Genomic DNA, 17,731 nt, shown 5'->3' with positions numbered 1-17,731 from the left:
CGATGTTAGGGAGGGCAGATTAGGGGTTAATACTATTTATGATAGGGTTAGTGAGGCGGATTAGGGGTTAATAACTTTATTATAGTAGCGCTCAGGTCCGCTCGGCAGATTAGGGGTTAATAAGTGTAGGTAGGTGTCGGCGACGTTGAGGGGGGCAGATTAGGGGTTAATAAATATAACATAGGGGTCGGCGATGTTAGGGGTAGCAGATTAGGGGTACATAGGGATAACGTAGGTGGCGGCGATTTGCGGTCGGAAGATTAGGGGTTAATTATTTTAAGTAGCTTGCGGCGACGTTGTGGGGGGCAAGTTAGGGGTTAATAGATATAATACAGGGGTCGGCGGTGTTAGGGGCAGCAGATTAGGGGTACATAAGTATAACGTAGGTGGCGGTCGGCAGATTAGGGGTTAAAAATTTTAATCGAGTGGCGGCGATGTGGGGGGACCTCGGTTTAGGGGTACATAGGTAGTTTATGGGTGTTAGTGTACTTTAGGGTACAGTAGTTAAGAGCTTTATAAACCGGCGTTAGCCAGAAAGCTCTTAACTCCTGCTATTTTCAGGCGGCTGGAATCTTGTCGTTAGAGCTCTAACGCTCACTGCAGAAACGACTCTAAATACCGGCGTTAGGAAGATCCCATTGAAAAGATAGGCTACGCAAATGGCGTAGGGGGATCTGCGGTATGGAAAAGTCGCGGCTGTAAAGTGAGCGTTAGACCCTTTAATCACTGACTCCAAATACCAGCGGGCGGCCAAAACCAGCGTTAGGAGCCTCTAACGCTGGTTTTGACGGCTACCGCCGAACTCTAAATCTAGGCCAGACACTTTACACTTATTTTGGCAATATTTTAACAGCTAATAAAACTTTAAAAAATACATTTACATGTAATTCTCAAAGTAATCTTTTCTTTGACTGCATCATTCTATCTATTCTATCTAGCATGCATTTACTGTTTAATGTCCCTTTAATATTACTTTAAATTTAACATAGGACCATGTTATGAATTTTTCTGTTTATGATTTACCTTTGGGTATGGGATCACAAATGAAGAAATGGTTAAGTGATTCTACTATAATTATTTCCCTGTTACAAAATCTAAAACATGTTTCTGTAGACAATAAAATGACAGTTGAACATGAACAAAGAATTTTAAAATCAACTACATCTAGTGTTTTACAGGATTCAAATATATCTTGGTGGGAAACTGTATTTGGATATAGTAGTACAGCTACTCAATGTTTTAATATTATGTTACACCCTGTAATTGTTTTAACTATTGTTCAAATTTTTATGTTAAATTTTATGTGTGGATGTGTTTGTTATCAAAAGTATTTAAACAAAAAATTAGACAAATTACATCTCTGGAACATCTTAATTCACAACAGAAATGTTACATACCTTTTATATTCTGCTTATTCAGTTTCACTTGACAAAACTAGGCTTCCTAGAATCCTAATCCAATTTGACTGACATATAGAATAATTTGATATTAATATTCTATATTTATACTTTCTTTTTTATTTTCTAGGATACTCATATCTTTCCCTTTTCTTGCTGTCTGGATGGAACTTTTTGGATTTGCACTTGGACTCTTCTGAATTGAACTGCCTGACTACTACTGGACATGCTAAGGCCTTGTGACAAGTTTACCTATGGTTGCTGCACTTGTTACCTGCGGCCAACTGTTTCATCTGCTGTCTACTTGTTTCATGCACTGGTTATTCCTTTGCCTTTTCAGTGGTTATATACGCTATTGTTTCTGTTTGTAAGCATTAACAAGATTATACAGTTTATACAGACTGTATTGCCTTCATATCTGCTCCAACTTTCTCTTACTACTAAGGTTGTTGTGAACTGAACTTTCTCTGCAATGACTCTGCTATTGATTTGATTCCTTCAATCAAGACTTGGACATCTTTGCTTATGGACTATGTATTTGTTGAAACATTCTTTATTGTAGTTTATGATGTCAAATCCACTGTCTCTTGTTTGAAATATGTCTGATATACTGTATGTTTAGTAGTTTCTTCTGTGTTGGCCCTTTATGCTTTAGCATTGGGATTGTGTCTTTGACAAAGAGAAAATATAGTGGGGGAATGTGGAGTTATAAAATATAGAATGTGGGAATGTAGAGTTATAAATGTAATTAACATAGATAGGATTAGTCAGAATTCAGTTAGCAATGGGTTAATCCTTTTCAAGGGCATTGCATTTAGAACTGTGACATGTGCATTCAGTTGCTCTTGTCAATCAAAACACTTTTAGTGCTAGCATAAAGGAAAATTATTTTTAACACTATAAAACATGAGCAAAGTTAAAATCGAATTATCTATACGCCAGCCAAATTATAAGGAAGTTTACATATATAGAATTAGCCTTTGACTTATGGTATGGACCAAGGTTTAAGTTGTGTAGAAAAGCTGTGTACTTGCATTAACAGTTGTTATCTGTTACCTTTAGATCTCAAGGTATGATTTTGTTGTGATTAATACATTGATTATGTCAACTAATATTTGATAGATATGAATATTAATTGAATCTGTTAGATAACCCAGATTCAATATTTGTCTATAGCTAGTTTATCTAGTCAAGGCATATAATATTTATATTTACATTAAGAATAATTCTAACAGCATATTTTTTCTATCCTCTTGCTTTCTTTGTGAGAATCATACTTCTGTTGCTAAACACTCATTAGTAAAAAGATCTGGCCCCTTACATGGGGAAAGGTATTCAATGTTATATGGTTCTAGGTACCTCTTGCCTGGGTGTTGACGCTTCTCTATATCCTCAGGGACATCCTTTTTTGAAGTTTCCTCATCTTCCCCATTTCTCTTGCCTGGATGTTGGCGTTTGGTGTAGGGAAAGCTCCTCTTGCCTGGATGTTGCCTCTTGGTAACCTCAGACAGCAAGTCAAATGAAGTGCTGGGATTATCTAGGTACTGATCACCTAAGGGAGATCTCCTTCCTGGATGCTGCCTCTTTTCTATGCCGTCCCGAAGTATCTTCCCTGGGTTTTGGTGTCTGGGATTATCTAGGTACTGATCACCTAAGGGAGATCTCCTTCCTGGATGCTGCCTCTTTTCTATGCCGTCCCGAAGTATCTTCCCTGGGTTTTGGTGTCTGGGATTATCTAGGTACTGATCACCTAAGGGAGATCTCCTTCCTGGATGCTGCCTCTTTTCTATGCCGTCCCGAAGTATCTTCCCTGGGTTTTGGTGTCTGGGATTATCTAGGTACTGATCACCTAAGGGAGATCTCCTTCCTGGATGCTGCCTCTTTTCTATGCCGTCCCGAAGTATCTTCCCTGGGTTTTGGTGTCTGGGATTATCTAGGTACTGATCACCTAAGGGAGATCTCCTTCCTGGATGCTGCCTCTTTTCTATGCCGTCCCGAAGTATCTTCCCTGGGTTTTGGTGTCTGGGATTATCTAGGTACTGATCACCTAAGGGAGATCTCCTTCCTGGATGCTGCCTCTTTTCTATGCCGTCCCGAAGTATCTTCCCTGGGTTTTGGTGTCTGGGATTATCTAGGTACTGATCACCTAAGGGAGATCTCCTTCCTGGATGCTGCCTCTTTTCTATGCCGTCCCGAAGTATCTTCCCTGGGTTTTGGTGTCTGGGATTATCTAGGTACTGATCACCTAAGGGAGATCTCCTTCCTGGATGCTGCCTCTTTTCTATGCCGTCCCGAAGTATCTTCCCTGGGTTTTGGTGTCTGGGATTATCTAGGTACTGATCACCTAAGGGAGATCTCCTTCCTGGATGCTGCCTCTTTTCTATGCCGTCCCGAAGTATCTTCCCTGGGTTTTGGTGTCTGGGATTATCTAGGTACTGATCACCTAAGGAAGATCTCCTTCCTGGATGCTGCCTCTTTTCTATGCCGTCCCGAAGTATCTTCCCTGGGTTTTGGTGTCTGGGATTATCTAGGTACTGATCACCTAAGGGAGATCTCCTTCCTGGATGCTGCCTCTTTTCTATGCCGTCCCGAAGTATCTTCCCTGGGTTTTGGTGTCTGGGATTATCTAGGTACTGATCACCTAAGGGAGATCTCCTTCCTGGATGCTGCCTCTTTTCTATGCCGTCCCGAAGTATCTTCCCTGGGTTTTGGTGTCTGGGATTATCTAGGTACTGATCACCTAAGGGAGATCTCCTTCCTGGATGCTGCCTCTTTTCTATGCCGTCCCGAAGTATCTTCCCTGGGTTTTGGTGTCTGGGATTATCTAGGTACTGATCACCTAAGGAAGATCTCCTTCCTGGATGCTGCCTCTTTTCTATGCCGTCCCGAAGTATCTTCCCTGGGTGTTGGTGTCTATTCTTCCCTGGGTGTTGGTGTCTATTCTTCCCTGGGTGTTGGTGTCTCTTCTTCCCTGGGTGTTGGTGTCTCGAGATCCTTGCAGGGGCTGGGTTCTCAGACTCTGTGTAGAACAAGGTAACAAATTGTTTAGTGGGTTAAATTTACTAGATCCCCCTGAAGACTTTTCTGTTCAGGGAAGCCTACCACCCAACTCCAATAATAAATTAATTTCACCAACCTAACATTTCCCTCATCTAACTCTGTATTAAAATCCTTCTCAATCTTGCAGTCCTCACCTCCTGTTTCTCAACCTCCTACCCTTCTAGATTGTAAATTCCCACGGGAATAGGGCCCTCAATCCCTCCTGTATGTGTTTGTAAATTTTGTCCTGTATCTTACTAGTCTTGTATTGTTTTATTTAAATAATTTGTATCCATGGACAGCGTTGCGGAATATGTTGGAGCTTAATAAATAAAGTATAATAATAATAATAATAATAATAGATGCCTCTCTAATCTCTCCAGTCTCACAATTCCTCTCTCTATATAATATTATATAGAGCCCAGTTTCTTTGTGAGTGGGCTTGAAAGTATAACATAGATTGGTAACACATGACTGATGGGAGAGGCTGTTTTAAAATCTACCTGAGTATCGAGTTAGCTATCAGAGACCAGTATCTTACCATTGTTAATCACCTCTGAAATTCTTAGCAGTAAATTATAAATTGAGTAAGGGCTAAATTACAAGTGGCACATAGTGATGTCGCGAACAGTTCGCCGGAGAACAGTTCCCGGTGAACATAGCTTGTTCGTGTTCGCCGCGGCGGGCGAACATATGAGATGTTTGATCCGCCCCCTATTCGTCATCATTGAGTAAACTTTGACCCTGTATCTCAAAGTCTGCAGACACATTTCAGCCAATCAGCAGCAGACACTCCCTCCCAGACCCTCCCAGCTCCTGGACAGCAGCCATTTTAGATTCATTCTGATCCTGCATTCTTAGTGAGAAGAGGGATAGTGTAGCTGCTGCTGATTTTATAGGGAAGTTGATAGCTAGGCTAGTGTATTCAGTGTCCACTACAGTCCTGAAGGACTCATCTGATCTCTGCTGTAAGGACAGCACCCCAAAAAGCCCTTTTTAGGGCTAGAACATCAGTCTTTTTTTCTCTCTTTGTAATCTAATTGCATTTGCCTGCCTGTCAGTGTGTGTCAGGCTCACAGAATATACTGTGCCTACTTGCTCAGTGCCACCACTCATATCTGGTGTAACATTAGTGTAAATTTAAAAAAAAAAACTTTTACATCAGTCTGCTAGTGTAATATAATTTCAGTTGCCAGGCCAGCCTGCCACTGCCAGCCTGTGTGTCAGGCTCACAGCATATACTGTGCCTACTTGCTCAGTCATATCTGGTGTAACAGTAGTGTAAATTTTTTAAAAAAAAACTTTTACATCAGTCTGCTAGTGTAATCTAATAGCAGTTGCCTGCCTGCCACTGCCAGCCTGTGTGTCAGGCTCACAGCATATATTGTGCCTACTTGCTCAGTGCCACCACTCATATCTGGTGCCACAGTAGATTGCACGCGCAGTGCCCCAAATTTGAAGTAGGAGGACCGACCAAGCATCTTTTTCCATCTCCCGGTTCCTAAAATCCCTGCCATATACACGTCCCCTGGCACTGCAACTGCCTCTTGGAACCTTACAATGGGTCCCAGACCGCACGTCTTGTAATTCTCTGTCTGGAAAATTATATATCTATCAAATCTATCTATTTATCTATCTAACTATCTATCTCGTGGTTGTGCAAATGGACTGTTTGCGGTTGTTTGCGGTGCGTTACACGGGGAGTTTGGTCTGTCACTGTGAAGCGGGCGTAACCCTTACACTACCTGATCGATACAACATCATACCTGATGTTTTAAAGCACGTTATTCCAAACAATTTCGGAATGTTAGGTGATTTATGCCCTTTATGTCTTAAAACCAGACTCTGCATCAACTATGTAATTTTCCGTGGGAGTTTTGCCATGGATCCCCCTGTGGCATGCCACAGTCCAGGTGTTAGTCCCCTTGAAACAACTTTTCCATCACTGTTGTGGCCAGAAAGAGTCCCTGTTTGTTTTAAAGTTCACCTGCCTATTGAAGTCAATGGCGGTTCACCCGGTTCGCAAACAGTTGCAGAAGTTCGAGTCCGCCGTTAGCGAACCGTAATTTTTAGGTTTGCGACATCACTAGTGGCACACTATTTACTGTTACAGCTTGAGCGTAAACGTCGCTAGAAGTAAGCTTTTTGCGCAAGCCAGTTCTATAACTGCGACCAGCGTAATTTCTTCTCTCCATAGATTTCATTGGAGCTGGATTTTCAGAAAAAAACAAAAAACACTTATTCCTCACAAGCTAACCTCACCTGGGCCTAGATTTAGAGTTCGGCGGTAGCCGTCAAAACCAGCGTTAGAGGCTCCTAACGCTGGTTTTGGGCGCCCGCTGGTATTTGGAGTCAGTGATTAAAGGGTCTAACGCTCACTTTTCAGCCGCGACTTTTCCATACCGCAGATCCCCCTACGCCATTTGCGTAGCCTATCTTTTCAATGGGATCTTTCTAACGCTGGTATTTAGAGTCGTTTCTGCAGTGAGCGTTAGAGCTCTAACGACAAGATTCCAGCCGCCTGAAAATAGCAGGAGTTAAGAGCTTTCTGGCTAACGCCGGTTTATAAAGCTCTTAACTACTGTACCCTAAAGTACACTAACACCCATAAACTACCTATGTACCCCTAAACCGAGGTCCCCCCACATCGCCGCCACTCGATTAAAATTTTTAACCCCTAATCTGCCGACCGCCACCTACGTTATACTTATGTACCCCTAATCTGCTGCCCCTAACACCGCCGACCCCTGTATTATATCTATTAACCCCTAACTTGCCCCCCACAACGTCGCCGCAAGCTACTTAAAATAATTAACCCCTAATCTTCCGACCGCAAATCGCCGCCACCTACGTTATCCCTATGTACCCCTAATCTGCTACCCCTAACATCGCCGACCCCTATGTTATATTTATTAACCCCTAATCTGCCCCCCACAACGTCGCCGACACCTACCTACACTTATTAACCCCTAATCTGCCGAGCGGACCTGAGCGCTACTATAATAAAGTTATTAACCCCTAATCCGCCTCACTAACCCTATCATAAATAGTATTAACCCCTAATCTGCCCTCCCTAACATCGCCGACACCTACCTTCAATTATTAACCCCTAATCTGCCGACCGGAGCTCACCGCTATTCTAATAAATGTATTAACCCCTAAAGCTAAGTCTAACCCTAACACTAACACCCCCCTAAGTTAAATATAATTTTTATCTAACGAAATAAATTAACTCTTATTAAATAAATAATTCCTATTTAAAGCTAAATACTTACCTGTAAAATACATCCTAATATAGCTACAATATAAATTATAATTATATTATAGCTATTTTAGGATTAATATTTATTTTACAGGCAACTTTGTAATTATTTTAACCAGGTACAATAGCTATTAAATAGTTAAGAACTATTTAATAGTTACCTAGTTAAAATAATTACAAATTTACCTGTAAAATAAATCCTAACCTAAGATATAATTAAACCTAACACTACCCTATCAATAAAATAATTAAATAAACTACCTACAATTACCTACAATTAACCTAACACTACACTATCAATAAATTAATTAAACACAATTGCTACAAATAAATAAAATTAAATAAACTATCTAAAGTACAAAAAATAAAAAAGAACTAAGTTACAGAAAATAATAAAATATTTACAAACATAAGAAAAATATTACAACAATTTTAAACTAATTACACCTACTCTAAGCCCCCTAATAAAATAACAAAGCCCCCCAAAATAAAAAATTCCCTACCCTATTCTAAAATACAAATATTACAAGCTCTTTTACCTTACCAGCCCTGAACAGGGCCCTTTGCGGGGCATGCCCCAAGAATTTCAGCTCTTTTGCCTGTAAAAAAAAACATACAATACCCCCCCCCCAACATTACAACCCACCACCCACATACCCCTAATCTAACCCAAACCCCCCTTAAATAAACCTAACACTACCCCCCTGATGATCTTCCTACCTTGTCTTCACCATGCCAGGTTCACCGATCCGTCCTGGCTCCAAGATCTTCATCCAACCCAAGCGGGGGCTAGACATCCACTGAAGAAGTCCAGAAGAGGGTCCAAAGTCTTCCTCCTATCCGGCAAGAAGAGGACATCCGGACCGGCAAACATCTTCTCCAAGCGGCATCTTCTATCTTCTTCCATCCGATGACGACCGGCTCCATCTTGAAGACCTCCAGCGCGGATCCATCCTCTTCTTCCGACGACTAGACGACGAATGACGGTTCCTTTAAGGGACGTCATCCAAGATGGCGTCCCTCGAATTCCGATTGGCTGATAGTTTTCTATCAGCCAATCGGAATTAAGGTAGGAATTTTCTGATTGGCTGATGGAATCAGCCAATCAGAATATAGTTCAATCCGATTGGCTGATCCAATCAGCCAATCAGATTGAGCTCGCATTCTATTGGCTGATCGGAACAGCCAATAGAATGCGAGCTCAATCTGATTGGCTGATTGGATCAGCCAATCGGATTGAACTATATTCTGATTGGCTGATTCCATCAGCCAATCAGAAAATTCCTACCTTAATTCCGATTGGCTGATAGAATCCTATCAGCCAATCGGAATTCGAGGGACGCCATCTTGGATGACGTCCCTTAAAGGAACCGTCATTCGTCGTCTAGTCGTCGGAAGAAGAGGATGGATCCGCGCTGGAGGTCTTCAAGATGGAGCCGGTCGTCATCGGATGGAAGAAGATAGAAGATGCCGCTTGGAGAAGATGTTTGCCGGTCCGGATGTCCTCTTCTTGCCGGATAGGAGGAAGACTTTGGACCCTCTTCTGGACTTCTTCAGTGGATGTCTAGCCCCCGCTTGTGTTGGATGAAGATCTTGGAGCCAGGACGGATCGGTGAACCTGGCATGGTGAAGACAAGGTAGGAAGATCATCAGGGGGGTAGTGTTAGGTTTATTTAAGGGGGGTTTGGGTTAGATTAGGGGTATGTGGGTGGTGGGTTGTAATGTTGGGGGGGGGGTATTGTATGTTTTTTTTTACAGGCAAAAGAGCTGAAATTCTTGGGGCATGCCCCGCAAAGGGCCCTGTTCAGGGCTGGTAAGGTAAAAGAGCTTGTAATATTTGTATTTTAGAATAGGGTAGGGAATTTTTTATTTTGGGGGGCTTTGTTATTTTATTAGGGGGCTTAGAGTAGGTGTAATTAGTTTAAAATTGTTGTAATATTTTTCTTATGTTTGTAAATATTTTATTATTTTCTGTAACTTAGTTCTTTTTTATTTTTTGTACTTTAGATAGTTTATTTAATTTTATTTATTTGTAGCAATTGTGTTTAATTAATTTATTGATAGTGTAGTGTTAGGTTAATTGTAGGTAATTGTAGGTAGTTTATTTAATTATTTTATTGATAGGGTAGTGTTAGGTTTAATTATATCTTAGGTTAGGATTTATTTTACAGGTAAATTTGTAATTATTTTAACTAGGTAACTATTAAATAGTTCTTAACTATTTAATAGCTATTGTACCTGGTTAAAATAATTACAAAGTTGCCTGTAAAATAAATATTAATCCTAAAATAGCTATAATATAATTATAATTTATATTGTAGCTATATTAGGATGTATTTTACAGGTAAGTATTTAGCTTTAAATAGGAATTATTTATTTAATAAGAGTTAATTTATTTCGTTAGATAAAAATTATATTTAACTTAGGGGGGTGTTAGTGTTAGGGTTAGACTTAGCTTTAGGGGTTAATACATTTATTAGAATAGCGGTGAGCTCCGGTCGGCAGATTAGGGGTTAATAATTGAAGGTAGGTGTCGGCGATGTTAGGGAGGGCAGATTAGGGGTTAATACTATTTATGATAGGGTTAGTGAGGCGGATTAGGGGTTAATAACTTTATTATAGTAGCGCTCAGGTCCGCTCGGCAGATTAGGGGTTAATAAGTGTAGGTAGGTGTCGGCGACGTTGTGGGGGGCAGATTAGGGGTTAATAAATATAACATAGGGGTCGGCGATGTTAGGGCAGCAGATTAGGGGTACATAGGGATAACGTAGGTGGCGGCGGTTTACGGAGCGGCAGATTAGGGGTTAAAAGTGTAATGCAGGGGTCAGCGATAGCGGGGGCGGCAGATTAGGGGTTAATAAGTGTAAGGTTAGGGGTGTTTAGACTCGGGGTACATGTTAGGGTGTTAGGTGCAGACGTAGGAAGTGTTTCCCCATAGGAAACAATGGGGCTGCGTTAGGAGCTGAACGCTGCTTTTTTGCAGGTGTTAGGTTTTTTTTCAGCTCAAACAGCCCCATTGTTTCCTATGGGAGAATCGTGCACGAGCACGTTTTTGATGCCGGCCGCGTCCGTAAGCAACTCTGGTATCGAGAGTTGCATTTGCGGTAAAAATGCTCTACGCTCCTTTTTTGGAGCCTAACGCAGCATTTGTTTGAACTCTCGATACCAGAGTTAAATTTATGGTGCGGCCAGAAAAAAACCCGCGGAGCGTTAACAGCCCTTTTACCGCCGAACTCTAAATCTAGGCCCAAGTGTGCTATATCCAACATGAATTATGTATTTTACATTCCAATGTTCTTCACATAATATAAAATGTTCTTTTTATTTTTAAATATATTTATGATTAGATTCATTGTAATATATATATATATATATATATATATATATATATATAAAGGTAATAGAAGACAGCACTCGCTGGAATTAAGAATAAGCAATAAAAGCTTTAATTTACGTGACGTTTCGGGGACAGCTCCCCTTCATCAGACCAACAATAAAATGTGACAAGCAAACATTTATACCCTCTAAGACCCTCCCCCAGTGAACAGAAATTGCGCCAAAAATGGTTGTCAAGGCAACCATACACTGTTTACACCGAAATACATACACACACAGATAAAAGTTAATTAGTATCAAATACAATGTACCCAATCTATCCCAGAACATCCACCTCAATCTAAGTGAACATATAACTTTAAAAATAATAATTACAAGACAAAGTCAGGGACATAACTTGCTGCAAGCACAGAGAAAAAAAAGAAAGAAAAAGGGAGAAATGACATAGCAATGATAAAAGCATAGCAGTAATCTAAATATACATCATGATATAAATATATATATATATATATATACACACACATGCCAATTTGCAATGTGACCAGAGGAATAGCAGTGCAGCAAATAGGAAATACAACATAATGAGCTGCAAATAGGAAATACAACATAATGTGCACTAAATCAATTGGCACTTAAAGGGACACTGTGTAATGAATATATCATAATGGTTTGTTCCAGTTGTTGCTGTTTATATTTGTTGCAGTTCATATATTCTAACACTAGGGACAAGCATGAGGTATAACAGTGAAATGGGTGTGTTATCTTCAGTTAATAAAATGTTCTTGAAGTTGAACAATGGTGCCTTAATGAGTTCTGTGCATTCTATAACAGGAGATCTTTACATGGTGTCAGAAGTAAACAGATTTATTTAAGTTTGATTGTCATGGCTGCAAGCAGACAGCAAGTGCCTCCTGTGGACTTTGTTAAAGGCAATGTATGTGAGCACTGGACAAGATGGAGAGAGCTCATGGAATTATTATTTGCTGGCCCTGATGCTGACAAGTGGACACAGGAGCAGAAGGCTGCACAGTTTCTCATTTGCATTGGAGAGAAAGGCAGAGATATTTGCAGATCATGGAGTGCAAGTGGAGCTATATCTGCTGAAGGTAAAAAGGTTCCCAATGTGTTATGTGAGAAATTTGAGGCATACTGTAATCCTAAGAAAAACATAACTGTACAGAGAAAAGTGTTTTATGAAAGACATCAGGGTAAAACAGAATCTATAGATGAGTGGGTCACACAGCTACATCTCATAGCTAAAGACTGTGCCTTTCAGGACTGTGATGATATGATAAAAGATAGAATTGTGATGGGATCAAATTCTAGAGAAGTACAGGAAAAATTACTGCTAGAAGAGGATCTAACCATAAACTCTGCAGTAAAAATAGCTAGAGCATATGAAACATCCAGAGCTCACATGCAGTTAATTTATAGTGACACAGAAGTCTTACACAAGGAGGGGTAGTTATCAAGCCATCTACTTTACCTGCCTTCGCCGGTCCAATACGCCCGCCTAAGCTCGCCTCACATCGCTGCCGCGGACCTGAATACGTTCGCCTAAGTTATCAAAAAATCTGTCCGTGCACCAAGTACGGGGCGATGAGCAGCGGACTGTGAGAGTTATCACACATCCGATCTCGCTGCTCTTCGGCTTTTTGACAGCTTTATTGACAAGCTGTCACTAAGCACCCACACTAACTACACTGTTCTACCCCCTATACCGGCGCCCCCGGAGCCCCGCGCAACTCAATAAAGTTACTAACCCCTAAACCGCCGCTCCTAGACCCCGCGGCAACTATTATAAATGTATTAACCCCTAAACCGCCGCTCCCAGAGCCCACCGCCACCTACATTATACCTAGTAACCCCTATCCTGCCCCTCCTATACCGTCGCCACCTATAATAAAGTTATTAACCCCTATCCTGCGGATCCCGGACCTCGCCGCAACTAAATAAATAGTTTAACCCCTAAACCGCAGCCCCCAGACCCCGCCGCAACCTATATTAAATTTATTAACCCCTAATATGCCCCCCCTACACCGTCGCCACCTATAATAAATTTATTAACCCCTATCCTGCCGATCCCGGACCCCGCCGCAACTAAATAAATAGTTTAACCCCTAAACCGCCGCTCCCGGACCCCGCCGCAACCTATATTAAACTTATTAACCCCTAATCTGCCCCCCCTACACCGTCGCCACCTATAATACATTTATTAACCCCTATCCTGCCAATCCCGGACCCCGCCGCAACTAACTAAATAGTTTAACCCCTAAACCGCCGCTCCCGGACCCCGCGGGCAAACTATATTAAACTTATTAACCCATAATCTGCCCCCCCTACACCGTCGCCACCTATAATAAGTTTATTAACCCCTATCCTGCCCCCCCTACACCGCCGCCACTGTAATAAAATTATTAACCCCTAAACCTAAGTCTAACACTAACCCTAACACCCCCCTAACTTAAATATGAATTAAATAAATCTAAATAATATTTCTCTTATTAACTAAGTTAATCCTATTTAAAACTAAATACTTACCTTTAAAATAAACCCTAAAATAGCTACAATATAATTAATAAATCTTAGGATTTATTTTTATTTTACAGGCAACTTTCAATTTATTTTAACTAGGTACAATAGTTATTAAATAGTTATTAACTATTTCATATCTACCTAGTTAAAATAAAGAGAAATTAACCTATAAAATAAAAAATAACCTAAGTTACAATTACACCTAACACTACACTGTACTTAAATAAATTATTCATATTTAAAACTAAATACTTACCTGTAAAATAAACCCTAAGATAGCTACAATATAATTAATAATTACATTGTAGCTATTTTAGGATTTATATTTATTTTACAGGTAACTTTGTATTTATTTTAGCTAGTTAGAATAGTTATTAAATAGTTCTTAACTATTTAATAACTACCTAGCTAAAAGAAATACAAAATTACCTGTAAAATAAATCCTAACCTAAGTTACAATTAAACCTAACACTACACTATCATTAAATTAATTAAATTAATTACCTACAAATAACTACAATTAAATACAATTAAATAAACTAACTAAAGTACAAAAAATAAAAAAAAACTGTTACAAAAAATAAAAAAAATAAGTTACAAACATTTAAAAAATATTACAACAATTTTAAGCTACTTACACCTAATCTAAGCCCCCTAATAAAATAACAAAGCCCCCCAAAATAAAAAAATGCCCTACCCTATTCTAAATTAAAAAAAGTTCAAAGCTCTTTTACCTTACCAGCCCTTAAAAGGGCCTTTTGCGGGGCATGCCCCAAAGAATTCTGCTCTTTTGCCTGTAAAAGAAAAATACAACCTCCCCCCAACATTAAAACCCACCACCCACATACCCCTAATCTAACCCAAACCCCCCTTAAATAAACCTAACACTACCCCCCTGAAGATCATCCTACCTTGAGTCGTCTTCAGCCAGCCGACCCACCGATGGAACTGAAGAGGAGATCCGGAGCGGCAGAAGTCATCATCCAAGGGGCGCTGAAGAAATCTTCCATCCGATGAAGTCATCATCCAGAAGGCTCTGAAGAAGTCTTCCATCCGATAGAAGTCTTCATCCAAGCGGCGTCTTCAATCTTCATCTATCCGGAGTGGAGTGGAGCCATCTTCAGACGAGCTGACGCGGAGCCATCCTCTTCTTCCTGACGACTAACGACGAATGGATATTCCTTTAAGGGACATCATCCAAGATGGCGTCCCTTCAATTCCGATTGGCTGATAGGATTCTATCAGCCAATCGGAATTAAGGTAGGAAAAATCTGATTGAATGATTGAATCAGCCAATCAGATTGAAGTTCAATCCGATTGGCTGATCCAATCAGCCAATCAGATTGAGCTTGCATTCTATTGGCTGATCGGAACAGCCAATAGAATGCGAGCTCAATCTAATTGGCTGATTGGATCAGCCAATCGGATTGAACTTCAATCTGATTGGCTGATTCAATCAGCCAATCAGATTTTTCCTACCTTAATTCCGATTGGCTGATAGAATCCTATCAGCCAATCGGAATTGAAGGGACGCCATCTTGGATGACGTCCCTTAAAGGAATATCCATTCATCGTTAGTCGTCGGGAAGAAGAGGATGGCTCCGCGTCGGCTCGTCTGAAGATGGCTCCGCTCCGAATGGATGAAGATTGAAGACGCCGCTTGGATGAAGACTTCTATCGGATGGAAGACTTCTTCAGCGCCTTCTGGATGATGACTTCATCGGATGGAAGATTTCTTCAGCGCCCCTTGGATGATGACTTCTGCCGCTCCGGATCTCCTCTTCAGTTCCATCGGTGGGTCGGCTGGCCGAAGACGACTCAAAGTAGGATGATCTTCAGGGGGGTAGTGTTAGGTTTATTTAAGGGGGGTTTGGGTTAGATTAGGGGTATGTGGGTGGTGGGTTTTAATGTTGGGGGGGTTGTATTTTTCTTTTACAGGCAAAAGAGCAGAATTCTTTGGGGCATGCCCCGCAAAAGGCCTTTTAAGGGCTGGTAAGGTAAAAGAGCTTTGAACTTTTTTTAATTTAGAATAGGGTAGGGCATTTTTTTTATTTTGGGGGGCTTTGTTATTTTATTAGGGAGCTTAGATTAGGTGTAAGTAGCTTAAAATTGTTGTAATATTTCTTAAATGTTTCTAACTTATTTTTTTTTGTAATAGCTTTTTTTATTTTTTGTACTTTAGTTAGTTTATTTAATTGTATTTAATTGTAGTTATTTGTAGGAAATTTATTTAATTAATTTAATGATAGTGTAATTTTAGGTTTAATTGTAACTTAGGTTAGGATTTATTTTACAGGTAATTTTGTATTTCTTTTAGCTAGGTAGTTATTAAATAGTTAAGAACTATTTAATAATTATTCTAACTAGCTAAAATAAATACAAAGTTACCTGTAAAATAAATATAAATCCTAAAATAGCTACAATGTAATTATTAATTATATTGTAGCTATCTTAGGGTTTATTTTACAGGTAAGTATTTCATTTTAAATATGAATAATTTATTTAAGTACAGTGTAGTGTTAGGTGTAATTTTAACTTAGGTTAGTTTTTATTTTATAGGTTAATTTCTCTTTATTTTTACTAGGTAGCTATTATATAGTTAATAACTATTTAATAGCGATTGTACCTAGTTAAAATAAATTGAAAGTTGCCTGTAAAATAAAAATAAATCCTAAGATAGCTACAATATAATTATTATTTATATTGTAGCTATATTAGGGTTTATTTTAAAGGTAAGTATTTAGTTTTAAATAGGATTAACTTAGTTAATAAGAGAAATATTATTTATATGTATTTAATTAATATTTAAGTTAGGGGGGTGTTAGGGTTAGTGTTAGACTTAGGTTTAGGGGTTAATAATTTTATTACAGTGGCGGCGGTGTAGGGGGGCAGGATAGGGGTTAATAAATGTATTATAGGTGGCGACGGTGTAGGGGGGGCAGATTAGGAGTTAATAAGTTTAATATAGGTTGCGGCGGGGTTCGGGAGCGGCGGTTTAGGGGTTAAACTATTTATTTAATTGCGGCGAGGTCCGGGATCGGCAGGATAGGGGTTAATAACTTTATTATAGGTGGCGACGGTATAGGGGGGCAGGATAGGGGTTAATAGGTATCATGTAGGTGGCGGCGGGGTCTGGGAGCGGCGGTTTAGGGGTTAATACATACATTATAGTTGCAGCGGGCACCGTGAGCGGCGGTTTAGGGGTTAACATATATATTATAGTTGCGGTGGGCACCGGGAGCGGCGGTTTAGGGGTTAACATATTTATTATAGTGGCGGTGGGCTCCGGGAGCGGCGGTTTAGGGGGTAATACATTTATTTAGTTGCAGCGGTGTATGGGGGACAGATTAGGGGTGTTTAGACTCGGGGTACATGTTAGGGTGTTAGGTGCAGACAGCTCCCATAGGAATCAATGGGATATCTGGCAGCAGCGAACATGAACTTTCGCTATGGTCAGACTCCCATTGATTCCTATGGGATCCGCCGCCTCCAGGGCGGCAGGTTGAAAACCAGGTACGCTGGGCCGGAAAAGTGCCGAGCGTACCTGCTAGTTTTTTGATAACTAGCAAAAGTAGTCAGATTGTGCCGCACTTGTGTGTGGAACATCTGGAGTGACGTAAGAATCGATCTGTGTCGGACTGAGTCCGGAGGATCGAAGCTTACGTCACAAAATTCTACTTTTGCCGGTATCTAGGGCTTGATAACTAAGGCGAATCATCCTCGCCACAAATACGCTGCAGAATTCCTGCGTATTTGAGGTAGACAGCTTGATAACTACCCCTCATGGTGCAAAGGAAAAGTGAAAGTAATCTGATTCATAGCAGAAAAGCAAATAACCTGCAGGATTGTGCAGAGCAAACTCTTTACAGAATCTGTACTAAATGTAGTACAAAACACACTAAGAATACACAGTGTCCAGCACAGGGAAAAATATGCTACAAATGTCAGAAAAACAACCATTTTGCCAGGGTGTGCAGAAACAACACTATAAAGTATAGGAAGTCAGTGAATCAAGTGGAGCAAGATGAAAATGAAACTGATAGTGACATTGATCAAAGTACAATATTTCTAGCTATGGTGGATAAAACAAATTTAGAACAAGATGAAGTATATGTTTAGATTCTTGTGAGCACACTAAACATACCAATTAAATTCAAGATTG

The 17,731-nt window shown here is 40.2% G+C and overlaps 1 protein-coding gene across 1 annotated transcript in view; it reads right to left on the bottom strand.

Moving 5' to 3' along the window:
- Window positions 1–2,668: 2,668 nt before the first annotated feature.
- Window positions 2,669–17,731, bottom strand: part of LOC128647258 (uncharacterized) — a 73,848-nt gene continuing 58,785 nt past the window's right edge. The window contains exon 4 of the mRNA XM_053700051.1: window positions 2,669–4,416. Coding sequence (XP_053556026.1) covers window positions 2,669–4,416 — 1,748 coding nt within the window. The remainder of the gene's footprint in view (window positions 4,417–17,731) is intronic.

This window comes from Bombina bombina, chromosome 2 (genome assembly GCF_027579735.1).
Source record: "Bombina bombina isolate aBomBom1 chromosome 2, aBomBom1.pri, whole genome shotgun sequence".
Classification (NCBI taxonomy): Eukaryota; Metazoa; Chordata; class Amphibia; order Anura; family Bombinatoridae; genus Bombina; species Bombina bombina.
Note: the sequence above shows the minus strand (reverse complement) of the source record. Positions and strands in the feature narration are given on the sequence as shown.